General features: G+C 34.2%; 5 protein-coding genes and 3 long non-coding RNA genes across 13 annotated transcripts in view; 5 read left to right on the forward strand and 3 right to left on the reverse strand.

Annotated features, from left to right (window-relative positions):
• The window catches only part of LOC123211639, an 89,631-nt gene extending 89,565 nt beyond the window's left edge, over positions 1 to 66 (forward strand). Inside the window, exon 12 of the mRNA XM_044630431.1 lies at positions 21 to 66. Within this exon, the coding sequence (XP_044486366.1) occupies positions 21 to 66 (46 nt within the window). The remainder of the gene's footprint in view (positions 1 to 20) is intronic.
• Positions 27 to 13,475, forward strand: LOC123210167 (disease resistance protein TAO1-like). Its single transcript, XM_044628400.1, has 4 exons — positions 27 to 461; positions 577 to 1,071; positions 1,260 to 1,850; positions 13,121 to 13,475. Exons 1-4 carry the CDS (start codon positions 78 to 80, stop codon positions 13,145 to 13,147), a joined length of 1,497 nt encoding a protein of 498 aa, XP_044484335.1. The 5' UTR covers positions 27 to 77; the 3' UTR covers positions 13,148 to 13,475.
• Positions 2,052 to 3,147, forward strand: LOC123210189. The gene is made up of 3 exons (XR_006501234.1): positions 2,052 to 2,193; positions 2,383 to 2,444; positions 2,750 to 3,147. It is a non-coding gene; the product is annotated as an uncharacterized LOC123210189 (long non-coding RNA).
• On the reverse strand, positions 3,127 to 8,544 carry LOC123210168 (cysteine synthase-like). Of its 6 annotated transcripts, XM_044628403.1 has the most exons (12): positions 8,040 to 8,544; positions 7,838 to 7,948; positions 7,032 to 7,084; positions 6,829 to 6,938; positions 6,616 to 6,673; positions 6,109 to 6,372; positions 5,890 to 6,027; positions 5,681 to 5,732; positions 4,212 to 4,291; positions 3,758 to 3,817; positions 3,510 to 3,590; positions 3,127 to 3,392 (listed from the first exon to the last, which is right to left on the reverse strand). In XM_044628403.1, exons 3-12 carry the CDS (start codon positions 7,080 to 7,082, stop codon positions 3,300 to 3,302), a joined length of 987 nt encoding a protein of 328 aa, XP_044484338.1. In that variant the 5' UTR covers positions 7,083 to 7,084; positions 7,838 to 7,948; positions 8,040 to 8,544; the 3' UTR covers positions 3,127 to 3,299. The 6 variants fall into 6 exon arrangements, 4 of the variants coding, with proteins under 4 accessions (XP_044484338.1, XP_044484336.1, XP_044484337.1 ...); XM_044628401.1 differs by having other exon boundaries at positions 7,838 to 8,544; XM_044628402.1 differs by lacking the exons at positions 7,838 to 7,948; positions 8,040 to 8,544 and adding an exon at positions 7,297 to 7,408.
• On the reverse strand, positions 4,761 to 5,656 carry LOC123210192. The gene is made up of 2 exons (XR_006501237.1): positions 5,221 to 5,656; positions 4,761 to 5,134 (listed from the first exon to the last, which is right to left on the reverse strand). It is a non-coding gene; the product is annotated as an uncharacterized LOC123210192 (long non-coding RNA).
• LOC123210191 lies at positions 8,234 to 8,902 on the forward strand. Its single transcript, XR_006501236.1, has 2 exons — positions 8,234 to 8,348; positions 8,799 to 8,902. It is a non-coding gene; the product is annotated as an uncharacterized LOC123210191 (long non-coding RNA).
• Positions 13,476 to 14,515: 1,040 nt separating the features above from the next.
• On the reverse strand, positions 14,516 to 18,000 carry LOC123211640 (cysteine synthase-like). The gene is made up of 7 exons (XM_044630432.1): positions 17,207 to 18,000; positions 16,988 to 17,125; positions 16,782 to 16,833; positions 15,377 to 15,456; positions 14,936 to 14,995; positions 14,703 to 14,783; positions 14,516 to 14,608 (listed from the first exon to the last, which is right to left on the reverse strand). The coding sequence occupies exons 1-7, from the start codon at positions 17,417 to 17,419 to the stop codon at positions 14,516 to 14,518; spliced, it is 717 nt and encodes a 238-aa protein (XP_044486367.1). The 5' UTR covers positions 17,420 to 18,000.
• On the forward strand, positions 17,908 to 19,995 carry LOC123211641 (uncharacterized protein YwkD-like; the record flags this gene model as incomplete). Its single annotated transcript, XM_044630434.1, has 4 exons — positions 17,908 to 18,006; positions 18,073 to 18,303; positions 19,340 to 19,415; positions 19,664 to 19,995. Coding segments are annotated over 4 exons (444 nt in total), but the record flags the coding sequence as incomplete, so codon positions are not given.
• Between the last annotated feature and the right edge of the window lie 6,357 nt (positions 19,996 to 26,352).

A 26,352-nucleotide genomic window follows, 5' to 3' on the forward strand; every position in this document is an offset into this window, starting at 1 on the left:
GAAAAATTATATGCTTGCAGGTGGTATTACCCAGCTTGGAAACATCTTCTTGCTTCCAGAATTTAACAATCCTTGTTATGGATGGCTTCAATCATGTACAATATCTTTTCCCATCTTCTATGCTGAAAAGTCTTTTCAAACTAAGGGAGCTTGAGATATCTAATTGTATGTTCATGGAAAGAGTAATAGATGAAGATGAAGGGAGAACAAGAACAATGTTGTTTCCTAAATTATATCAACTGAAGCTTAGAGATCTTCCAAAACTCACAGCATTCTGCAACTCTACAGCAAATTCTGTTGAAATGTCTTCCTTATTCAGACTTTGGATTGATAATTGCCCTGGTATTCAAACATTCATCTCCAGTTATGTATGTGGTGACATCACATTATCAAGCAAAGAACCTGAAGGAATGAGTGCAAAGGAGAACTCTACTCACATGCAATCTCTTTTTGATGAAAAGGTAATCCGTCCCATTAATTAAAATTTTTTTTTTCTCATTCATCATATATAATTTTTAATTTTTGAAATTGCTAATATTTGATGTTTATGTTATAACTGTAATTTGTAATCTTCAGGTAAGATTGCCTAGTTTGGAGAGATTACAAATCAGTCATGCTGATCAGCTAGTAAAATTATGGAACAATCAGGTCTCTGTGGATTCCTTCAAAAAATTAAATCGCTTGTTTGTACGATTTTGTAAAAATCTTGCAAGTGTTTTTCCATCTAACATGCTTGGGAAGCACCAGAAACTAGAGATATTGGAAGTACAAAATTGTGATTCAGTTGAAGAGATTTTTGAAGTTCTGGAGAAAAGGTCCAGTATGATGGAGGAAGTTGTTGCCAAGGGGGAAGAAGTCCCCAGGTTTGTATTCTCTAAATTAACCAAGCTGTATCTAGAGATGCTGCCAAGTCTCAAAAGTTTCTACGCAGATATGCATATTTCAGAATGGCCAAATTTGAAAGTGTTGAAGGTATATGGTTGTAATAATGTGGAGGTCCTTGCTTCAGAAGTATTGAGCATCAGAGGGAGTCATGGAGACAGTCAACAGCCACTGTTCTTTGTTTACAAGGTATTTGCTTCAAGTACTCTATTAAATCATGTCTATAATTTAACAAGTACCAATTTTGCTTACTGGACAACATTATCATCATGTCTACAAATATCACAAATGTCACCATTTAAAGTGCTACCCATTTAAATTCATCATCTTTTCTTTTTCATTTCAACACTTTTTTTTATGATTAACTGATTTCCCAGGATGCATTGCCTAGCTTGGAAAAACTAGATTTATGTGAAATGCCCAGGTTAAAGCATCTGTGGAGAGGAAATTTTCAGCCTTGCAATGCTTTTCAAAATCTCGAGACTCTAAAAATATCAGAATGTGACAGTTTAGAAAATTCATGGTCCTCATCAGTGTCTTTCCAGAATTTGGCAACTCTGCATATTTCAAATTGTAATGGATTGAGATATTTACTGACCCCCTCAAAAACTAAAACTTTGGGTCAACTTACAAGAGTGAATGTATCTGATTGCAAAAGGATGGAGGAAATTGTGACACATTTGGGAGATGAAGTAATGGAGAATTCAATTGTTTTCAACAACTTGGATTGTTTGGAACTTCACTGCTTGTCCAGCCTTAAAAGCTTCTGTTGTGGGGATTATTCTCTTGAATTCTCATGCTTGAAAAAAGTAATTGTCAGGCAATGCTTGGAGATGGAGACTTTTTGTCATGGAGTTTTAAGCACACCAAAGCTCGAAAGACTACAGTGGACAGAAGGAGAGGATGAAGTAGAAGAATATTGGGAAGGCAACCTTAATTCCACCATACAATATTTGTACAAAAATACGGTATATTATCGACTCACTGAAATACCTCAAGCATTTCTGTTGTTTCATGAATTGAATTGGTTGAATTCATATTTTCTTCTATTTTCTTAATTCCATGAGCTATGCTTTATGATTACAGATAGTGTGGAGATCCAAACAGGATTGAGGTCATCCCTTTAAATTGTTTGCAATAGACCGTGGCTTCATTTCCTCCAGGTGAGGAGGGGCTTTGTTTCTGCCATCTTAACTGATTTTATCCTCAAATTTTGTTGAAGGTGGAGGCCTTGCAATGCTGAGTATAAGATTTTTGGTATTTTACTTTAATGGTCTGCTGTACTTGATGCTGTTTCATTTATTTTACCAGGTAGATATCATATTTTATATTTGAAATCTGTATATTCTTTCTTGATAAATATAAATAAATATATATATATATATATATATATATATATATATATATATATGTTACTCTTTCTTTTGGAATGATTAATTGAATTGTGCTTTCTTTAGGTCTTTAATATGTTGGTTTTTTTTTTTTTTTTTCTAATTCTAGATCTAATGATCAAGATGCATCTATACTGCTAGGAATCCTACATTGGTTGAGAATTGATTCGGGTATGAGCATATAAACTTTGGAGAAAGTGTCACTTCTTGAAATAACTGATGGGGTGGGAGAGATTCAAAAACATTTTGTGGCCGTGGTTTCAAAATCCAAAGTCCCTTGGATTGGCCACTTAATGTGGTATAATTATTCTAAATTAATCTTGTATTACTTTGACAATTTAAACAAAATAATGTTTATAATAAAAGATAATTAAATAAAGTTATACATCATTTTACCTCAAATTTTCTGTCTGTGTTCTGCAATTCTGGCATTTTACAATTACTTGACACAAATTTTTTTTCATTTTGATTTGTAGAAAACTATCCAGTGTATCGCTCAGAAGAATTAGACAATGGCTCCAGAAATAGCAATGGCTTGTGTCTCTGAAGTTGCATCAAAGGCTACATCAGATTTGTGTGATTTGCTAACACAGCAAATCTCTTATTTCAGATACAAGAAAACCTGTCATTTTTATCCTCAATAATTGGTTTAAATCATGCCGGCATGTTTTAAATTGTTGTGTGGTTTTGGTTTTAGACGGATTGATTCAGCCAATTCAAGTGCCAGTCAATCCAATCCAAAGGCTAGAACAAGTTTTGCTGACTGACTGTCGAGTCCCAGTTCGGCCAAATAGTCCAGCTTTTAATATAATGTGTGGTAGGCATGTAAAACAAGACGGCAAGTTACCCGGTATAAGAAATCAAAACAAACAACATATATTATCTATGTTTTTGGTAAATTTGATAGAAAAAATTAGGCTGTATAATGAGTAGTTAGCAGCACAAGGCACTTAAAATAACTACAATTCATGTAATTATGCCAAGAAGAAGCAATAGGAGACCAAAATGCCAAACTGATCTAGGAAATCAGGGCTCCACAACCATGTTTTCTGCCTCCTTCCTCTCAGATTCAAATAGCACAGAAGACAGATATCTCTCTCCAAAGCTTGGAAAAATTACCTGCATCAGTTAATCACAAGTCCATTTTCAAGCACAGACACAGAAAATTATCAAAAACTTTACCAAACGTGCAGGTGAGATTTTATGAGAATCTGCTAGGGGAATGATTCAACTTACAACAATAAGTTTTCCAGCGTTCTCAGGTCTCTTTGCAATCTTAATTGCAGCGGCGGCAGCAGCACCAGATGATATTCCCACCTGCAATAGACACTCCCATAATCAGACATGACTTCAAGAAACAAATTTGTTCCAGTGAGTGAAAAAAATAAAAGAAAGAAAAAAACTACATAATTATTCCATGAGATTGCTATCAAGAACAGCTTTAAACCTACAGAAAAATGATTTTGGAGAAGCTGAAAACTTACAAGTAAACCTTCTTTCAGGGCAAGAAGCTTTGCTGTCTCAATTGCTTCATTACTTGATATCTGCAAAATTGAAAAAAGGGCTGTTTAGCAACCTGAAAACATGGCCAGAAATGGTCACTGGAAGAAGTAAGCAGACATCTATATCCAATAAGATATATGCATGAACGCTAAGTTTAAATTTCCCAACATCAACTCTCTCTCTCTCTGAATTTCCATTTCACTTAAAATCTTCAACATTTCATCTTCGGTTAATGTGGGAATAATCTAACTTCGTCTCATAACATCAATCCAAACTTCCAAGTATACATATTACAAAAAGTTATTACCCTTTCATTTTGTTATTTTCCCTGTTAACTCGATTCAAAAACATGCTTTTGAAGGACTCTATGGAGCATTGAGCTGAAATTTCATAGTACATAAATTCAAGAATTTCTTGAAAGAAAATTTGGCTTACTTGAATAACTTCATCAACAACATTGACTTGCAAAACACCTGGGACAAAGCCAGCACCTATTCCTTGGATCTTATGCGGACCTTCACATTTATACACACAATATACATCCAGTTAGTCACAGCCAACAACCCAAGAAATCCTTTATTATATAAAATAAACAGCTAATACATAGGTAGACATAGATATAGATTATTTTACAGTCCTATTGTTAGAACTTGTATATACATTTCCCGCAGGAAAAGAGGAAGTAAAAAAAAAGAAGACTTTTAGCTCTTGAAAAAGGGACCAGAAGACCATTGCTCTAATGCAAAATCAGCCACAGAAAATAGGGAGACGTGGCAAAACAAAGGAAAAAGAAAAAGAAGCAGCTGTGGAAAAAGTTGAAAAAGGGAGCAGGTGCTACAGAAGAGAAGAAGGTGCAACAACCGAAGGAATGTGGGGAGAGAGTGGTTCTCTCGGAAGCTGAGCTTATACAGTGGGGCCTCAACGGAGTTTTGTGGATCTCTTTTTGTGACTAATCTGTTACTGGAATTGTAATTTAACTAGCAGTTGTAATCAAACATAATCATTGAAAATAGTCATTGTATTGAAGAATTGATTTTGTAAACTTCACCAAGAAATATTCAATACAATACATATTTTCATCATCTACTTTGATTGTGTTACATTTCTTTATTCTATTACATTGCTTTGTATGCCCTTGCTGCTGTTGTGAATGGTTTGCTGGAAATTGGGGGGAGTGCAGAAGAGGTAGCCCAGAGAAGGTTCTGCAGTCAGCTTTAGGCCCAGGTATCCATCACCTACGTTCAAGGCGTACTGTGAGAGACCCGGGGCTGCCACTGGGGGAGTAAACCAGGGAACAATTGTGGGGCTGGCTGATATTTTTGAGGGTTCCAAATGATAGGAGAAAGCGACATGGGTTGCTTGGAATGGAGGTTTTGTAAATTAGTTAGAAGGGAAGAACAAAAAGGGGAAAAAGAAAGAGAACCAAGGTAGAAGACAAACTTACCATTTTAAATGTTGTCAACTTAATCTCACACTTAGAGCTTTACTAGCGTAAATGCCATCAACTTAAACTATAATGCAGGTACAGAAGGTTATGTGAGATGAGCAGACCATGTCATAAAAATTACTTTACACCGTTAGTAAGGAAGTAAAGAGTACCAAGGTAGAAGATAAACTTTTCTCTTAAAAATTTCCCTTCCTCAAAAGTTTGTAATACTATCATCCATGTCGATAAAGCTGTCAAAAGGTCATAATACTGTCTTCATTTCAACAAGATATAAGGACTCCTTCTTAGTTCCTCCTTTATTTATTATGCATCAATGCCAAAAACTACTTTATACTTCAATTTAGATTACAAATACTTGGAATGCCTCGATTATATATTAAAAATATTCAGACCACTTGAACAAGAAGATGCAAAGAGATGAGATCATTAAAGTGTAGGCATTAGAGATACAACTCACCAGGTTTCCCACCAGATAGAACAGGACTTTCAACTGGCTCCACACCATATAGCTAATTCCAAAAGGAAAGCAGTGAGATGTCAAATGACTGTAGACACAAATAACATTAGTTTTTTCTAAAAGACAAAGTCTTAGTTTTTATCGACTTTCTAAAACAAAATAAATTGTTTTCAATCTGGACTGACTTTTGAATTAAACATTTATTATACCTTTATCTTGGGGTTCTGTTCTTTAAGAAATGTCCCTGCACCTGTTATTGTGCCACCAGTACCAATTCCAGAAACAAAGGCATCAACTTTCCCTCCTGAGCCTCTCCAGATCTCTGGCCCAGTACTCTCATAATGGATCTACACCAACAATGACATATATTTGGATAACTTTTACTACTACCAACTACATCTACTTCATTTTTTACTTGAGAAATGTACCTTTGGGTTGGCTGGATTTTCAAACTGCTGCAGCATGTAAGCATTTGGTGTCTTGGCCAAAATCTCCTCTGCCTTCTGAACAGCTCCCTTCATCCCTTTAGCAGGATCAGTGAGAACCAGCTCAGCTCCAAAAGCTCGAAGAATAATTCTTCTTTCAATACTCATTGAAGCAGGCATTGTAATGATAAGCTTATAGTGCTTTGCTGCTGCCATGAATGCCAACCCTATCCCAGTGTTTCCACTGGTTGGTTCAATGAGCACACTCTTCAACAACCATCCACAAAACATAGTCAAAACCAAGGGAAATATAAAACAACAGATGTCGATTATTCTATCGGACCGAAATCAGAATAGACATCATACAACGAAAAAATGAAAAAGGGTGTGCACACAGATCAACTATGATTAGAATGGTTACATACTGTTGTACACCAAATCCTTGTACGAAAAATTTTTTTCTCAAAAGATACAGCTACCATAAGTTTAAGGGAAAAAAAAAGTACCAACCTTCCCTGGTATGATAAGACCTTTGGCCTCTGCGTCCGCAATCATACTGTAACCAATCCTGTACATGTGTATGCAATGTTTAAGATCTTGAAACTTGATGGCCATAACCCAATAATTCATACAAAAATCCCAAAACACTAGCTCAAGGAATGGTGAACTATCATTTCTTCCAAACTAGAGGAAACTGCAACAATCAATAGGATTTAGTGATACCTGTCTTTGACACTGGAGCAAGGTTCCATCATCTCTAGTTTAGCAGCGATACGGGCAACACAGCCATCCACAATATTATTCAGATACACCAGAGGAGTCTTGCCAATTAACTGCAAACAAACGTAAGTTTAAATTCAAACCATTCCACACTCAACACTCCACACTCTATACCAACTAATTATGTGCCAATTTAAACAACTTACTTCCGTCACATCTTTCGCAATCTCGCAATGCCCAGCTCCTGGTTTTTCCATTACTACAATATATTCAAAAGAAAAAATTATATATAAATTATAAGTTATCATTTAATCTGTTATAACCATTTAACCTCTAAAAATTTTAATATTCCTCAATTTTCTTAGCTGTTTTTAAGTCTTATATTATCAACTATAGAACTATAATAATATTTATTTTTTCAAAAATAAATAAATTACAGTTGAATCGCCATAATAAAGATCTAGTATTTACCTTGATAATTGCTTGTTGAACTAAGAGACTAAATGAACAAAAGGCCTGACCTCTAGTGTATACTGTACAGGGATTTATATTACTGTCACATATGAAGAAGAAGAAAATGAATGGATTCTATTGAACCTGACCTGGATTGGGTGTCAATCCAACTGCAAATGTACAGTGACTGGATCTTATGCCAAATTAATAATGGCAAATATCCAGCATAAAATAAAAGAAATTAAAATAATTGTTGCAATCAACTTTGACCAGGTCAATGCCCAATTCTAGTAATTAGTTTCAGGAAAAAAACAAAACAACTCCTCTTTGTATAAAAATATCTTCAATTGTATTGAGGCATCAAAATACAAATTGTTATTTTTCTTGTTTATTTTTTATTTCCCAAAATTCTGATTATCAAGATGAATTAATATGTTTTTTTAATCAATTTTATATATATAAAAGATAACAGAAGTTATATATGAACAATAATAGCACATTGATACACCCAGATGATGAAATTGAGCCAACAAAATTACAGAAGTGAACATAACCTAACCTTATCTTTTTCCAAAACGGTGATCTCTCACAAGGCAAACAAAATCAGGGCAACCCTTCGTTTATTATCTCCATCTTGTCCCTTCATTCTCACAAAGCAAAAGCACCCAACCTGCACCAAACACCATTCCTCCGACTTTAGCCCCGGAAAATGCTTAGTCTCACACAGATAAAGATTTCAATGGAGCATTACGAGGTCTTACAAAGTAGTGATTGAGCATGAGGGTGAGTCCACAGAGCTCAAGGTGGAGCCCGATGAGACAATCCTACCCAAAGCGTTGGACTCTGGCTTGGATGTGCCTCATGACTGCAAGCTTGGAGTGTGCATGACTTGCCCTGCTAAAATTATAAGTGGCTCCGCTGATCAGAGTGATGGTATGCTCAGTGATTATGTGGTGGAGCGTGGCTATGCACTGTTATGTTCCGCCTATCCCTGATCAGATTGTACTATTAAAACCATTCCTGAGGATGAACTGCTGTCTCTGCAACTAGCATCTGCTAATGACTGAAAGGTATAATGGGTGGTTAGATCCTGAATTTGACCTTCTAATTTTGTTCATCCTGTGTTGCGACCTTAATGTTCTGGGGATGTTTAATGCACTTGATCATTGCTTATTTCTTATGATGTTCAGCAATAAAATGATTCACATATGACAGTCAGGAGTTTATCTCGTTTTTGACATGTCTTATTATCCTGATTTTTCATCCTGATTTTTCATCCTTTCCTGTAGAATTGACTAGATATACAACTACAATTGCCGTTGGCTTGTATATAATTCATATTGCAAGCCAATGATTTTAAACCCTAATCAGCCCGATCAAGACCAATAAGCAAGCCTGGTCGAGACGGTTTACCCTAATCAAACTCTTGTGCCGAGCTAAGAACTGAATTCAGTCTATTAGTTTCATTAGGTTAGGTCAACAGCGACAATACAAACTGATTAGTTAGTAAGACATTACAGGTTCCATAGCAACGAAACAACAGACGGTTGTTGGGCAACTACTGAGTGACCTGGTGCCTGCAACACGCAAATTGAAAAGATGGGAACGTAAATGTGAAGATCCATGAAACAAAAAGCTGAAAACTAAAGCCTGGCTTCTTGATAATGGTTCGTTCAATTGAGTGCTTGTGCGGGAACTGGTACAGGATGGGGATTGAAAACGCCTGCCTACAAATTAACTTGTTCAAGAATTCAACCGTTGCAAATGACGCAGGCACTCATTGAATAGAGCATACGAGTACTTGATAAAAAAATTTAGGTTTGAAATTGATTCAAAAGGGTGGGTTCTAACCCAATCAGCTCAAACCCGAATCCATATTTGGTTTGAATGACCAAACTCAGATTAAAGATCCAGTTAGAGAGCTCGATTTGAGTTCAAAGGGTCATTGGTATTAACCCTTCGAAGCTCTTTTTACCCAGACGGTTATTTATTTATTTTTTTGAACATTTCTTTTTATTGGCTTTTCAATAACTTTTTAGTTAATTAATCAATTCAAATTCAAATTTAAATTAATTATTTTAAATTTAAATTAAGATTTATTCAAATTTAATTTAACCCGAGTCATGCTAGATAAAATACCTTCAAAATAAAATTTCCTTGTATGAGAACAAATGCCATAGAGTTTATAGAAAGTTTTGTAAATATAACTTTTTTTTTTCTGAGTTTGATGGTTCAAATTAGGGGAGAAGGACTATTTCCCACCCAACTTTTGATGCGTTCTCAAAATGATACCCACGCCAGATGAAAATCCAGTTTTCCCACCCATGACCAAACTGCCGTCTATTTTTTCAGTTAGGGACATGGGCAAAATCGTAATTTACTATTTAAAACATTAAAACTTTAAAATCTCACCGTTTCCCCCTCCAGGTTTTAAAAAGTAATTAACCTATCCTCAAAGTTTGAAAAGTTTGATTTCACCCCCTAGGGTTTGCTTCCTTCTCCGGTCACCACCGACGGCCGCTGCAATCGATCGATGAGAGATCTCCGACTACAAATGACGACGAAGGACGACCCTTCGTCGCCCAGATCTGGACGACGAAGCGTCGTCCAGATCTGAAAGAACAGACGAAGGACGACGTTTTGTCGTCCTTTGTCGTAGCGTCTGGACGACGCAACGAGCGACGAAGGACGACGAAAAGTCGTCCTTCGTCGTCTTGGTGGAGCGACGAAGAGAGACCTCTTCGTCGCACGGTGGTGCGACGAAGAGATCTCCGTCTCTTCGTCGCACCGTGCACCAGGAGAAGGAGATCTCCGTCTCTTCCTTCTTCGGCCACCACCGCCGTCGCACCAGAAGAAGGAGGAGGCAGGTGACTACGCCGGAGACGACGTCGGGAGATGAAGTTGAAGAATGGGGGTGAAACTGCTAGTTTTGAAAGTTATGGGGGGCGGCTGTTTTTTGAAAAATTTGGAAACCCTAGGTTTGGGGGTGAAAATGTTAGTTTTCAAAGTTTAAAAACTTTAGGTAAGGTGAAATGTTAGTTTCTAAAACCTAAGGGGGGTGAAGGAAAACCCTCACATCAATTTTGGGATGAATTTTGCAGAGGGGTATTTTTGTCATTTCATCTAACAAGGGTAAAATGGACATTTTACCCTTATCCAAACAGAAACCATCCACATTAACAGCTCATGGGTGGGAAAACTGGATTTTCATCTGGCGTGGATAATATTTTGAGAAAGCATCAAAAGTTGGGGGTGAAATAGTCCTTCTCCCTTCAAATTATATAATAAAAAGGTTATAATTAGCCATGGCTAGGGTGATTCCGATGAACTTATTGTTTGATTCGAATAAATTTATTTTGAATTAAAACTCTAATTTAATAGCGTAATTTAAAATTGATTTATTTATCTATAAGATAGATTATTCATATCATTGACAAACTATTTACTTATCCAACTATATAGTTTATACACTAGTTAATAAATATGGGAATAAAAAAACAAGTATAAGAATTATACAGATATAATATGATAAATAATGAAAAATACGTTTATAAAAAGACAATCATAAAATTCGGATAAAGAAAAAATATAAAACGTGTATATATGAGTTTAATACAACACATCGTCAATAATACGTTTCTAAAAGTATGACAATACCAAACATAATTTTAACACTTTTTATAGATCTTTTGACTAACAATTTAAATATAAAGTATGTAATTGAATATTAAATATAATATAATACATAATCAATATTCAATCATTATTAAAAATTAATTATCAAAAAAGATTAAAAATTTAGATGATAAAAAATTGAGTTTTTATTTTATATAATTATGACATTACGGCAATTAATTGAAAATGTAAGAGACATTTTCATATTTTAAAATTTTCATAAAAAACGAAAAACATAAACAATAGCAAAAATACATATTTAATACAGAAAACGTATAAAATACCCGTTTAATATATTTTTGGCTCAAAAATTTGGAACAGTATGTTTAAAATACAAATTAAATAAAAACATAAATTAAACATGAATAATTCATATTTTTACTAACAATGGGTTACACCCCTAATAATCCTCTAAGAACGCTGTGCTCAAACTCAAGAAGGACATTATGTCTTTAATCAGAACTTAATTAACTCCAAACTGACTCAATTAAGATAAATCCACCCTTTAAGTGGCTGCAAACCATGCGCTAAGCAGTTACAGCCGCAGGCATACAATCGCAGTGGGAGCCAGTAAGAACTACCTAGCGGTTTCGAGTGAAAAGACAATTATAACCTGGATTATTGCTGCATCATGTCAATAGTTTCTAATGAAAATACAAGTGTAGTCTTGGATTATTGCTGAGCAATAACGAAGATGATCCCGCCGCAACATCCGACTAGGCTCACGGCAAAACCCCAACACCGCAGCAAGATCCGCCCACATTCATGGCCAAATCCATTAGCGCTGGACGTGACCGGTGAGATCTTCATACCATTAATTTTCACCAATTACAGGGGGCAAGTATCATAGCTGAGAGACATCAATATAAAAGCATCTTAAACCATCCCCAAGCCTTGTTGCAAAATACCATTTCACTTGGAATGTCAGTCCATAATAGTCAAGATATATAGGAGAGCGGGGGTCTTCAAATGGACTGAAATACCATCCAACTTTGATTAAACAACATCCTAGCAATGTAACCCTAAGTTGGATTTTATGTGCATTTGTTCCAATCCGAACCGACAATTTCAACTTTAAAAAAAAAAAAACAGACAGATCAACGCAGACAGTCTTTTTACAACTAATCTACAACATTGGTGATGATCAAGTCTTAACATTGTTATGATGCCATCATGTACTTTCCACACTCACCCAATACTAGAAGTTTGATCAACGTCAGAAATACTTCCCACCAGGACATGGCGAGAAGCAGGATAAAGTTATAATTAACACACAGCCACTGTTAACATTAAAACGGTTAGTGATTACAAACCATTAAGAAAGCAAATGAGATTTTGGGTCATCATATCAGTGGTTACCATCTTCAAAGTGTAGTCATGTCTATCGGTAGTAAGCCTGCTGATAAGCCGGTGCCAAACCAGTGCCATAGGCCCCATAAGCAGGGTAGTTCATGGGAGCTCCTGGATAGGATCCAGCCAGAGGAGGGACCGCTTCTGGTGAGTATGCATATGGATTTGTTGGTGGTGCTTCTGGTGAGTATGCATATGGATTTGCTGGTGGGCTCCTGTTGCCGTATACGGCAGGTGGGGATGCATATGGTGAGACCCCAGCAGTGTATTGAGTATGCGAGGGAGACCTAACAAAGGTGGGTGGCGCAGGGAAGGATGAAACATATGCATTTGCCAAACGACCAGCCTTAGCAGGAGGCATTGGACCACCACTGCTAGCACGTGTACGCTTAGTGGCAGGGACAGCTGCTGGCTTTTTCTTCTCAATCTTGGCCTTCTCCAGCTGCTCAAGACGCTTCCTGAGATTATCCGGAGGAAACTCAGCTTCAAGATCGTAATCTTCAATGCACTTGATGACCGCTCGGAGAGCTGACTGTTCTTTGCGTACAGCAAGGTGCTGAATTGGATAAAACTACGTTAATTAGTTGAAAGAATAGACACCCATTTTTCAGGCAACACTATACATTACAGAAAGTACAAAATGTTACCCACTTCTAGAGGCTCCACCCTTCAACCATACAATGTTTGTACAACAATACGGTATATTATCAACTCACCAAAATGCCTCAAGCATTACTATTGTTTCATGAATTGAATTGGTTGAATTCATGTTCTCTTCAATTTTCTTATTTCTATGAACTATGCTTTATGATTACAGAAAGTGTGGAGCTCCAAAGAAAATTGAGGTCATTCCTATAAATAGTTTGCGATAGACCATGGCTTCATTTCCTCCAGTTGAAGAGAGACTTTGTTTCTGCCATCTTAACTGATTTGATCCTCACATTTTGTTGAATGTGGAGTGCCCTCTGTTTACACATTTTATCCAGTTGAAGGTAGGCCTTGGAATGCTGAGTATAAGATTTTTGGTTTTTACTTTAATGCTCTGCTTTACTTGATTCTGTTTCGTTAATTTTGCCAGGTTTATATCATATTTTATAATTGAAACTTGTACATTTTTAGATCTCTTAAGGGAGTCCAAGTAGAAAGATAATGTGACAATATCTGATATAATATTTGTATTGTTATTGGTTGAAGAGTGAGTTATTTTCCTTCTGCTTTTGTCATAAAAGTATATACTTTGTCATAAAAGCAATGTTATGTGTACATGTTTTGGAGTATACAATTGATTACATAAATGAAGTGTCATAATGTGATTAAACCATTTTATCCTTAACTCAAAATCACTCAATCGTATAATGATATATCATCTGTGTACCTAATTATGTAATCAAAGTGTATACACGTAATTTTATTAATTTACATTAAGTAATAAAAGAGAAAATATGATGACTTGAAGGGAATATGGGTTAATTCATAAATGGAATTTACTTTATCATCTAAATTATACACTGTATAAATGCAGCATATACACATATATACACTAAATTAAACATGGTTTACAGTGAATTTTCTCAGTCTAGGTTTCTGCAATTCTAGCATTTTACATTTAATTGATACAAATTTTATTTCATTTTCATGATTTGTGGAAAACTATCCAGTGTAGGGCTCATAAGAAACAGACAATGTCTCCAGAAGTGGCTATAGCTTCTGTCTCAGGAGTTGCATCAAAGGCTACATCAGATATGTATGATTTGCTTGCACAGCAGACCTCTTATTTCAGATACAAGAAAACCTGCCATTTTTATCGTCAATAATTGGTTTCAATCATGCCGACATGTTTTAAAGCAGCAAAGTAATTATATGTCGAATGGTATTGGTTTTAGACAAATTGATTCAACCAATTCCGCTGCAGGTCAATCAAGTTTAAAGGGTAAAACAAGTTTTCCTGACTGACCACCAAGTCTCAATTCGGCTGGTTGGTCCAGTTTTTAAAACAATGTGTGTTATGCATTTAAAACAAGATGGCAAGTTACTTGGTATAAGAAATCACACAAACAAAATATATTATCTATATTTTTGGTATATTTGATATGAACAATAAGTAGCTAATAATGAGTAGCTAGCAGTACCAGGCATTTAAAATGACTACAATTCATGTAATTATGTTAAGGAGAAGCAGTAGGAGACCAAAATGCCAGAGTGAAATAGGAAATCAGGGCTCCTCCACCATGTTTTCTGCCTCCTTTCTCTCGGATTCAAATAGGACGGAAGACAGATTCCTGTCTTCAAAGCTTGGAAAAATTACCTGCATCAGAAATTCACAAGTCCATCTTTAAGCACAGACTGAAAATTATTGAAAACTTTACTAAAGAACCTGCTAAGGGAATGTCTCCACTTACAACAATAAGTTTTCCAGCATTCTCGGGTCTCTTTGCAATCTTAATTGCAGCAGCAGCGGCAGCACCAGATGATATTCCCAACTGTAATAGACACTCCAATGGTCGGAGATGATTTGGAGATACAAATTTGTTGCTGTGAGTGTGAAGAAAGAAGCTACATAATTATTCCATAAGATTGCTAGCAAGAACAGCTTTAATCTACAGTAAATGATTTTGGAGAAGCTGAAACTTACAAGTAAACCTTCTTTCAGGGCAAGAAGCTTTGCTGTCTCAATTGCTTCATTACTTGATATCTGCAAAATTGGAAAAAAGGTGGTTTAGCAATCTGAAAACATGGCTAGAAATAGTCACTGGAAGAAATAAGCAAGCTGCTATGTCCAATAAGATATAAGCATGTACTCAGTACATAAATACACAATAGGTATGTGAAGTTTAAATTTCCCAACATCTACTCTCTTTCTGAATTTTCATTTCACTTAAAATCTTCAAACATTTCATGTTTGGTTAATGTGGGACTAATCAAAATTCGTCTCATAACATTATTACTCTTTCACATCATTATTTTCCCTGTTTACACATTTCAAAAACATGCTTTTGAAGGACTCCATGGGGCATTGAGCTGAAATTTCATGGTAAACAAATTCAAGGGTTTCTTGAAAGAAAATTTGACTTACTTGAATAACTTCATCAACAATGTTGACTTGCAAAACACCTGGGACAAAACCAATGCGTATTCCTTGGATCTTATGTGGACCTTCACATTTATACATACAGTACACATCCATCACTCACAGCCAATGACCCAAGAATTCCTTTATCATATAAATAAGCAGCTAATACATGGGGAGACATAGATATAGATTATGTTACAGCTCCTACATTCAAGGTGTACAGTAGGAGACGTAGGGCTGCCATCAGGGGATTAAACGAGGGGACAATTGTGGGGCTGGCTGAGATGTTTGAGGATTCCAAATGAAGGGGAAAGCCACATGGGTTGCTTGGAGTGGAGATTTTGGAAATTAGTTAGAAGGGAGGAATAAAAAGTGGAAAAGGAAGAGAAAAAGAAAGAAGACAGATTATGGAAATGGTATGGACAGCCACCAGCTGCCGGAGGTCCAGACTCCTCTGATTGGCGGTTATCCAATTTGGTTTCTTGTTGTTTCCTTTATGGTAGTTGTAAGAGATAACTTATATAAATATTTCTATTCTCTAGTGAATAAAATTCAGCAGAGAGTTGTTCCAATATCTTGTCTTAATCTGTGCAATTTCTAGACAATTGCATTCTGTGTGTTTGTGTGTTGCTGGTTGTGAGTGTTGCTTGGTTCGGGGGCTAAGAGATTAGAAGATATCAACTGTTGTGTGATAGAAACTAAAATAAATAGACAAATGCCAAAATAAAACAGAATTAACTCCAAATATACTAGTATCACCATTATGAAGTGAAGGATTCATTAAAAAATGAGCTTGAAGAAAATGTACTGAAAGCTTACTTAAGAATCAAAATGCACTCCAAATATACAAATATCAACTGTTGTGTTATTTTCTGGTATTAAGGCAACACTTTAAGCTTACTAGCTTAATTGTTATCTAACATAAACTCATACTTAAAGCTTACCATCTTAAATGCTGTCAACTTGATCTCATACTTAAGCTTTACTAGCTTAAATGCCAACAACTTAATCTACTATGCATGTACAGGAGGTTATGTGAAATGAGCAGACCAAGCCATAAAAAATACTTCACATCAATAGTAAGGAAGTAAGAGAACCAGCATAGAGGACAAACTTTTCCTTAAAATATTTCCCTTCCTCAAAAGTTTGTAATACTATCATCCATGTCTATAGGTATCAAAAGTTTGTAATACTATCTACATTTCAACAGGATATAAAGACTCCTTTCTAGTTCCTTCTGTATTTATTATGCATCAATACCAAAAACAACTTGTTACTTCGGTTTTAGATGACAAATATATTGAATGCATCGATTTTATGTTACCGAAATATATTCAGACCCCTTGGACAAGAAAATGCAAAGGGATGAGATCGTCAAAGAAGTGTAGCCATTAGAGATACAACGCACCAGGTTTTCCACCGGATATGATAGGACTTTCAACTGGCTCCACACCATGTAGCTAATTACAAGGAAAGCAGTGAGACGTCAGTTGATTGTGTACACAAATAACATTAGATTTTTTAAAAAGACAGTTACAGGTTCTGTCGAATTTCTGAAACAAAATAAATTGGTTTCAATCTGGATTGACTTTTGAAATTAAGTATTTATCATACCTTTATCTTGGGGTTCTTTTCTTTAAGAAATATCCCTACATCTGTTATTGTGCCATTAGTACCAATTCCAAAAACAAAGGCATCGAATTTCATTCCTAAGCCTCTCCATAGCTCTGGCCCAGTAGTCTCATAATGGACCTAAACCAACGATGACATATATTTGGAAAACTTTTACTACTGCCAACTACATCTACTTCATTTTTTACTAGAGAAATGTACCTTTGGGTTGGCTAGATTTTCAAACTGCTGCAGCATGTAAGCATTTGGTGTCTTAGCCAAAATCTCCTCTGCCTTCTGAACAGCCCCCACCATCCCTTTAGTAGGATCAGTGAGAACAAGGTCAGCTCTAAAAGCTCGAAGAATGATTCTTCTTCCAGTACTCATTGAAGCAGGCATTGTAATGATAAGCTTACAGCGCTTGGCTGCCACCATGAATGCCAACCCTATCCCAATGTTTCAACTGGTTGGTTCAATGAGCACACTCTTCAACAACCATCCACTAAACACGGTCAAAACTAAGGGAAATATAAAACAACAGATATTCATTCTTCTATCTCCTGAGATTTCAAACTCATTTTGCATTTTTATTATGGTTTTGTATTCCCTCTCTCCTGAACACTTGTTTCTGCCTGTGTAAAGCTTTTTTTTCTGCATCCTGTAAAGTTTTTGAATTAATTAGGAAGGAGTGATCTGCATGTCTCTCTTGGTGACAGAAATCAAGGTCTCTAATAGGGAAGACACAGAATTCTGAAATTCGAATGTCCTGTTTTTTGTCTTGGTATTGTACAGAGATCCAATGGTTCACAATCCAATCCAACAGCCACTATAAAAGCGACGTCGTATAGCTCAAGAATGAGGAAACAAGCCACTATAAAATGCAAACAATCGCCACGGCAGATAAAGATTGGCTTAAAAACTGAAAACAGCGTCACAAAAATGCCAGGAGCCCAAGCAGCAACCTGAACCACATCTCCCGAGAATCCTCGGATATAAGGCGTCTCGCCAACTTTTACAAGGAGGTATAATTTTCCACTGAAACTGATAAATTTTTGTTAAAACTTACTTGAATTTTGAACGTTTTGTAGATTTTTGGTTTTGAGGAAATTGAAGCCCCAGATTTCGGAGAATTCAAGGTGATATGGCTAAATTTGCCTGGGGCTTTTGCTCTTCACCTCATCGAGAGAAGCCCCGTCACCAAGCTTCCAGAAGGCCCCTACAGCGCCACATCACCCGTCCTTGACGCCAGCCATCTCCCCAGAGGTCATCATATCTGCTTCACTGTCGACCATTTTGACTCCTTTGTGCACACTCTTCAGGTATTCCTTTGTTTTTTTCTTGTAATTTTCGATTATTTTTAATGTTTTTAATCATTTTTTGCGATGCTGCTGACAAACAATGAAGACAACAATTCATAATAATAATTTTGAAAGCAAAATCTAAACATTATTGCATAGATTTTTCAAAATTACAATTGGAACCCAAAAATACTGAATGGGTGAACTTTCATTCTTTTGAAGTTATCACCAAAATAAGCTTTGCAAAAACAGGAATTTGATGTCCTAGTTGATATGGTTTAATCAAAAACAAGGTGGATAAGATGGAGTGAATATTCTTTCTACTTCTGGTACCCTGATAGATACCCAACCAATAGTCAACCAAACAACAAAACACACAATCAGATGAAGAGAACAAATGTTATTTTTATTGCTTTGGAGTTTATAGTGGATAAACCAAGCATTTGAGAAGCTGTGGCCTCCCAATTCCGGCCATTTGAAGCGCTAGAAACCTGCCTTAAGCCAAAAGATTCCCGTGCCCACAACCAAAACTGCCTAAAAGCCCTAATTTCTTCTCCTGCTCTATTACAATTATAGCTCCCATTTATATATACTCGACCCTACCCATTAGGATTAGGACATTTTTCCCAAACAAGTCCTGGTGCTTAACATACCCATTCTTCAGGATTTTTATGGCTGCTTTGTTGGAATATTGTTTAGACACATAAATTAGCATACAAGATCAACAATTGAACAACCAAATTAAGAAATATAAACTATCATAATGTGCTTCGTAGCTCAAGTTTCCAATTCATGAGCTACTATGCTGAAAGATTATACTAAAATTAGAGGAGGATGGTCCATAATGAGCAGTTAAGGCTAGAACCGAATGGTAGCTAGAACTTCAAAATCCTTAAATTTAATCTTTCCTTTCCTTTAGAGCTTATGCATGGGCAGAATGTAAAACATGCTAAAGTTTACCACCTAATAAATTCTACCATATACAAGAGCTGGCCTATTTATTGCTTTAATTATCATAATAATAGCAGGTGAAGATAAAAGGAATTTTCCTTTGCAGGACAAGGGAATACAGACTTTCCAACGGTCCCTGCCCAATGGGAAGGTCAAACAAGTCTTCTTCTTTGATCCTGATGGTAACTTCTTGTGTTCTGACAACTACAATGTTCTGTTAACCTTTGTTGAAAAGATTTATAATACATAAAGATGACTAGTGAATGATGCTATTGCTCTTTTTTTTCCTCGATTTATTTCCATTACATCATTTCTTTATGAGACTATCTGCATTTAAAATGTTTGATTATGTACCCTTAAGATAGCCTCAAGCGTTTGATTATATCCATAACATCAAATTTCACTTTTTTATTTTATCTGTCCTGTGCAGGTAATGGATTGGAAGTCGCCAGTAAGAGCAATGAATAGGCCAACTCCACCTGTGGCTGTGGTATAAAATATGTTGTCAAAGTAGGCTGAGGGAAAATGTTTGAACATATGTTGTATTTTGAGACTCTAATAATCACGTACTTTAGGATTGCTCGGGATTGTATACATGCATGTTATTGATTCTTAATCTTCTCTACCTATCAACAAATGCAAATACATAGAAACAAGAAATCAACCGAAGTTTTTAGTACAGGTCATGAGTGGCCTCCATCTTGTACCATTTGTTAGCTGAGTAAATTTGATGTGCATTGAAACTAGAATGATTGACTTTAATTTGCGTGTTTCTCTATTTTGAATAAGGTGAGGTTTGGACATCTTGAGATCAAATTACTTGATTGAACCAATTTTACTAGGAAATGGTAAGTTTGATATAGGTTAAAGGTAGATTTGATTGATTAAGACTTGTGGTTTGATTTAGGTTAAGGGTAAGTCCGATTGGCTAGAACTTATAGTCAGTCCAATTCAGCTAAAGAGTAAAATTCATTATCGGTTCAACATAAAATTAATCCATTTAGTTATGCAAAACAAAAACAATAAACTATATACACACTTTATATATATATATATATATATATATATATATATATATATATATATATATATATATATATATATATATATATATATCGATATGTGAGTATTATTATATGATTAAGTAATTTTAAATTAATGATTAATTTATATTCAATCATACGAGAATGCACCCTTATTTAAACACATTTGTGTATAAAAGATGTGCACTGGACGATGGACCCAATTTCTCCTTCAACACCTGTCTTCATAGCAATGTGTCAAAGCTCTTCCGAGTTTACTGGTCTTTATACCACCTTCCTTGTGTCACCAGTAATTCTAAGTCCTAATCAACTTTACAGACCAAACGTTCAAGATGAACCAACAAGAGCCTGTCCAATATGGCGACATATTCAACGTCTATGGGGACCTGCTGCTGCTATGCAAAATAAGAAAGCAAATCTCCTTGGTCACTGTGATGTCACTGATATGACTGGAGAAGAGGGCGTCACTGTTACCGAAGCTCCACGTGCCTGGTGCTTGAATAATCACTTAATCAGTGGGTGGAAAGGTAAAATACTTCAACTTATGCTTTAATTTATTGGTTTTTTGTAAATAAGCCCGCTGCATTAGTGTGGATTGTTGAACAATATGTACGAGTCGAGTTGATACGGGTGGCCCTGTTCTCTTTTTATTGTTGTTTGGAAATTAATTAAATTACCCAAGCTTGAGTGGTGAAAAAAAATTTGCCCAAACTTTTTAAAATATTTTATAGTTTGTATAATTTAATTAATGAGTAATATTATGCATATCCATTTTAAATACACAAATAAATATATATTTATATATATCATTATATAATTAAATATTATTTTTTTAAATTTAAAAATCATCAAATTATATAATAATATATATTTTATTTATTTATTTATTTATTTATATATTAAAAATAAACCTCTATAGTTTTATTGTTAATTTATTTGTTTTGGGTTGAAGAGATTTGTTTTATAAGATTCAAATTATTTTGTTATGTTTTCTTCTTTAGATAAAATATTTATTCTAAAAATGTCAGTTGTTGAAAGCATAAAAAGGAATATGATTTAATAATATACTTATTAGCTTCAATTAAATTCTAAGCCAATGATTTTAGTTTTGGATTGATAACAATAATCTATGTCCAACCCTAAGAATACAGGTTAGCCAACCAGTTATTTGCTAAAATTAATTTTTTATTATTTCTCTTTTATTTTTATTATTTTATAATTTTTGATATTTTTCTTTTCAAATACAGAAATATTTTGTAGAGAATTAAAAATTTATCTCAAATTATAAAAATGTTTTATATAAATTTAAATAATTTTAACATTGAACCTATGGAATTAATATCTTATATCAAAGTGTTTAGTGTTCAAATTTTTTAAATTTGTTTTTAAGACAATAAATTTTTTAATTTAAGATAGATTTGAGTTCATTTGATGTCGAGATAAAGAAAAACATGTGAAATTTGTTTTGGGTGTGTTGTAAGTTTGTAGTTCTTTTTAGTTTTGAAAATTGTCTTTTTCCCCTAATTTCATATTTTCCCTTTTTTTTATTGCAGCCACTCTCCAAATCTTTGGAACTTCATATTTACACCCCCACTTTTCAATGATTTGGAGATCTCTTTCTGACAACTTTCTTCCTCTGTCTCTGATTGTCTTCTCTCTTGAGATCGAGTCAATGTCAACCTAGTTTTTCTCTTTTTCTCTCACTCTTGATGCCATCACGACATAACATTCCGTTTGTCTCTTATCGTTTATCGTCAAACGTCTTTGTCCCTTTTGATTTTCATCATTTCTTAATATTATGATTCAATTTCAAATTATATTATAATGTTATATATTATATAACATTTTGTTAATAGTATTAACTCGATTTCACAATTCTTTATATCTTATCCTGATCTTATGTGTTTCATAATCATTTCTCCCACTATTCACATTTTTCATGTAACAATAGAATTGTGTGTACCCTTTTGAATACACAAATATATAAATACTTATAAGTGTTATCATATAAATAAATGATTTTGAATTAAAGATAAAATAACATTCAATCATATGATGATACATATAAGTGTGTATATAATTATGTATTCAAAATAAGTATACATAGTATTACTTTTCATACAATTCCTCTTTATAGGATGAATAGGTAAGATTATAATTTTATATGTTATATTTAAAATTTAATTCAAAATTAATTTTTTATTTTATTTTATTTTATTAGAGGTAAGATAATTCATTAATCCTGATTTGGACACAATCCTCTTAGCATCGGATTATTATTTTATTTGAACAAATTTAATTTAAATTTTACCTCAAGATTAACTCCTCGTCAATGCCATCACATTGGAGCTCACCTCTCCGATGGTTTTTCTTCTTTTTTAAATATTTTTTTCTTTTATAATATTTCTTCTTTGCAACTCTTTTTCATTTTTGGTATCGTTAAAGCTTGATTTAAAATGGCGTTTTGAATTTAAGCCGAGCTAGCTAGCCTTTTTTTCTATTTTGGTCTCGGATAATCTCTCCTTAATCTCTCGTACTCGTAGGCTTATGTTGGCCCAGGCTGAATCTAAAAAATAAAGTTATAGCCCTTTCTTATCAGGCCTATTCTCATCTTAAGCTTCGACATTCCCAGCCCAGCCCAACGAAACTTCTAACTTTATCTTCTCTCTGTCGTTCCCGATGATATCGCAACTCGCATTCATAGATGGAACATAGCAGTTTCTCCGCAATTTCCGGCGGCGTACATTTTACCAAAAACCTTCGTCAGACCACAAATGACATGTGTCAATGGCTCTGTATACCCACAAACATAACCGCATTGAGAAGAAACCGATCCGTCGTTTTTAAAGCCATCGAAGAAAGCTGAGAAAGCTCGGATAAATCGGACGCCGCTGCTGACGCGAAATCTGAAACGGCTGGCTAGTCGAGTGCGGAGTTGAGCGAGTTGGGATCGGAGATAAAGAAGGTTTTGCAGGAGAGGAAAAAGGAAAAAGCGCGAGATCTGTTGAGTGGAGTTTCGAAGGAGATTAGGGAGATAGAATGGTAGGCGTTCAGTAAAGTATTGGGGACGACAGGTGTGGTGATAGGTGTGATTGTTGGGTCGAGCGTCGTTTTGCTCACTGTGAACTTTGTTTTGGTTGAGCTGTCTGGTGGGTTTTTGCTGGAAGAGGCGTTCAAGATTTCTTTGGCTGATAAAGATCAAAGTCCAAATCTTCCCCCTCTTTTACTTCCATTTCCAGCTCAGTAATTTTGGAGTAAATTTGATTTAGTTTTGCTCTGTTCTTATAATCGCTTACATATTTGCTACCTTTTTGCTGGTTCTTTGTCCATGTCTGCTACAAATAAGCGAAATATATTGGATGAAGTGAAGAAGCTTTCACAACTTCACAAGTCCAAAGTTGAATATTTAGTGGCGCCTAAAGCTGAAAGCTTTTACACTAAATAATTACTAAAATCAGTGAAATATTAAAATTTTAGAAAGAAAATTTGAATACTCCTATATTTGAACTCTAGTTAAACTTGTAAATAGAAAAAAAAAAAAAAAAACATCATAAGTTTCAGACATCCCAATCTTTTGGGAAGCCCATCATATTTTCCTCTAGAAGGCAGAGATACAGCGATTGAATCTTTGTTTTGATGTTTCAAAGTTGCTGGATGTTATTTCACATGAGATAAGTTGATGGAAAAACAAAATTTTGAGAATAAATTTCCTAAAGTCCTTCAACTTTCGCTGTCTATTTAAAATAGTTTTGCCCTTTTTTATCATTGAAAGACAATTTACCCAATTAACAAGTTCCCACGCATTATTATCTAGAGATTTATGACATTTTTCTTTTTATGATTTTAGGACATATAACATTATTCTCCTTATGATTTTAGTATATGTTTGGTTTGAATAATATTTTATTATTAAAATTAAAATATTATATTAAAAATATATTAAATTATTCGATATAAATTATTATTATATTTAATAAAATTGGATAAAAATAAGTAGGTATAAATAATTATTCTGTTTAGTTAGAGATAATAAAAAAATATTAGTAAATTATTTTACTTAAATGTTCTTGAATATAATTATTCTAAAATGTTTTTTATATTACTTGTTATATTAATTAAAAATAAAGTTATTTTTATTCTAAAAAGTTAATAAATAAGAATATAATATAATAAAATCAAAATTACTTGGTAATTTTTTAATACCTAAGGTGAGAGTGATCATCAAATTACCACTTACATTACCAACTATATCACCATTCGTAATAGAAGATTATTATAATCATTTATCACTGACAAATCAAATATAATAATATAAATAATAAAATATAGATTATCAAAGTAATTTTTATTGACTGGAACCAAACAATCTCTTAGAGTTTTATGACTTTTCTACTAAAAGGATTCCTTAAAATTTCATCTATACTATTGTGGTATGAGAAACTCTCTAGGCTTAAATAAAACTAAATGCATATAAGATAATTGAATAATTTTAAATTAAAGATATTTAAAAATCAGTTTGATGAAAGTAAGTTTTGGTTTTTCGTTAAGAAATAGAATAGCTCTTGTTCCATCTTAGTATGGAATTCTAATGGACCCAAAACCTAGTTTGGAAGTACAAAATAGTACCAAAGCACTTGACTGAAGACCATTTATTAGAAATCATGAGTAAACAAAATGACGGCGTGAAACTCCTCACTTATTTGGTTTATTGATTATAGAGTTAATCATTAAATTAAAAATTGTCTTGTTTGACATGATTAATGCGACTACAAAAGAGTGGTTTGACTCAACCTAAGACCATTTTTTGGAAAGCGTAAGTAAACAAAATAATGACATTGATTTGTTTACGAACAAAAACAATAATGTTGCGTCTTAGTGTTACTAGCCTGGACACCAAACCCAAACTGAATTCGTAACTCTCTCTAATGTTAGCAACAAATATAATGATAGTAGTATCTTTTTCGTCCATCAGTGAATTTAAACAGAATTTTAGTTTAAAAGTTTAACTTAAATTTCTCTCTGACAATATTATTTATTTTATTGATAATATATAATAATATTATTTATTTTATTAATAATAATATTAATTACATTAATAATCTTCAACTAGTTTAAATTTAAACTTAATCTAATAATTTAAAATTCAAACCGTATTTGATCAAACTCATATTCAAACATGACAAGCACTCAAATCCAGTCTTTAAAGTAGTGGTCATTCTTTATTATATTTACATAACAAAATTATTGTTTTATTAATTAATTAATCCTGCATTATGGAGATGGTGGATGCCGGCCGTGAGAAAAGTTGGGTACATTTGTCTTTGTCTGGATGTTTCGAAGTTGTTGAATGGAAACATTATTGTTTTTTCTGTGGTAATTAAAATATTAGCAAGACTTGGGCGTTGAATCTTCTGTCTCTTCAGCTTCTTCATTCTTACACAATCATCAATGCTTTCTTTCTTACCTGCAAACAAGTAAAGCAAACACTCTGTAGTCTGTGGTGCCTCAAAACTTACCTCTACTTCTCAGAGAAACATACTGATCAAGCCATCAAGCTCTACTTGTACTTGTTCTAAACCTTCCCTTATGATTTCTTTCTTTTAATTGTCTGTTGTTTCAAATTACTTTTCTATAATTTTCCTTACCCCTGTTTTAACTATCAATTCTCTATCTTTTTATTAGATCTGTTTTTACTCAGTATCAAAAAATTTCTTACGATAAAAAAAAAAAAAATTTAGCAGTATCGTCAACTTCTCTTTTTATTATTGCAGGTAGTTATCTGTTTACTTCAAGCTAGACTATGTTCATTGAGGGTTGCTCTTAAAAACTTTGATTTTTATAGTTGTTTGTTGTGTGTGCGTGTGCGTGTGTTCTTTGTTTTTTTTTCCTGAGAACGCTTAGAAGTTTCATTCTTTATCTTTTCTGTTTCTTTTTGTTTCACTGTTTTCATTATTGAGTTATCGATTAGCCTTGCTTTTATGTTCAGTATTCTCTCTGCAAAACTAGATTTTGTTCGTTAAGCTTTTCTCTTAAATATTTGCTGAAATATTTTGTTATATAATGTTGTCCACTTCTT

Source organism: Mangifera indica, chromosome 3 (genome assembly GCF_011075055.1).
Source record: "Mangifera indica cultivar Alphonso chromosome 3, CATAS_Mindica_2.1, whole genome shotgun sequence".
Lineage (NCBI taxonomy): Eukaryota > Viridiplantae > Streptophyta > Magnoliopsida > Sapindales > Anacardiaceae > Mangifera > Mangifera indica.

What these genes read in the sequence shown, in the direction of transcription:
- LOC123210167 (XM_044628400.1), top strand. Translation starts at nt 78, where the DNA reads ATGGATGGCTTCAATCATGTACAATATCTTTTCCCATCTTCTATGCTG. An exon ending in CACTGTTCTTTGTTTACAAG is followed by an intron (nt 1,072 to 1,259) that starts GTATTTGCTTCA and finishes CTGATTTCCCAG; the next exon opens with GATGCATTGCCTAGCTTGGA. An exon ending in AATATTTGTACAAAAATACG is followed by an intron (nt 1,851 to 13,120) that starts GTATATTATCGA and finishes TTATGATTACAG; the next exon opens with AAAGTGTGGAGCTCCAAAGA.
- LOC123210168 (XM_044628403.1), bottom strand. Translation starts at nt 7,082, where the DNA reads ATGGAAAAACCAGGAGCTGGGCATTGCGAGATTGCGAAAGATGTGACG. An exon ending in TGCTCCAGTGTCAAAGACAG is followed by an intron (nt 6,674 to 6,828) that starts GTATCACTAAAT and finishes ACACATGTACAG; the next exon opens with GATTGGTTACAGTATGATTG. An exon ending in TCTATCTGGTGGGAAACCTG is followed by an intron (nt 4,292 to 5,680) that starts GTGAGTTGTATC and finishes ATAAATGTGAAG; the next exon opens with GTCCGCATAAGATCCAAGGA.
- LOC123211640 (XM_044630432.1), bottom strand. Translation starts at nt 17,419, where the DNA reads ATGGTGGCAGCCAAGCGCTGTAAGCTTATCATTACAATGCCTGCTTCA. An exon ending in CATATCCGGTGGAAAACCTG is followed by an intron (nt 15,457 to 16,781) that starts GTGCGTTGTATC and finishes ATAAATGTGAAG; the next exon opens with GTCCACATAAGATCCAAGGA. An exon ending in ATGCTGGAAAACTTATTGTT is followed by an intron (nt 14,609 to 14,702) that starts GTAAGTGGAGAC and finishes TTTCTGATGCAG; the next exon opens with GTAATTTTTCCAAGCTTTGA.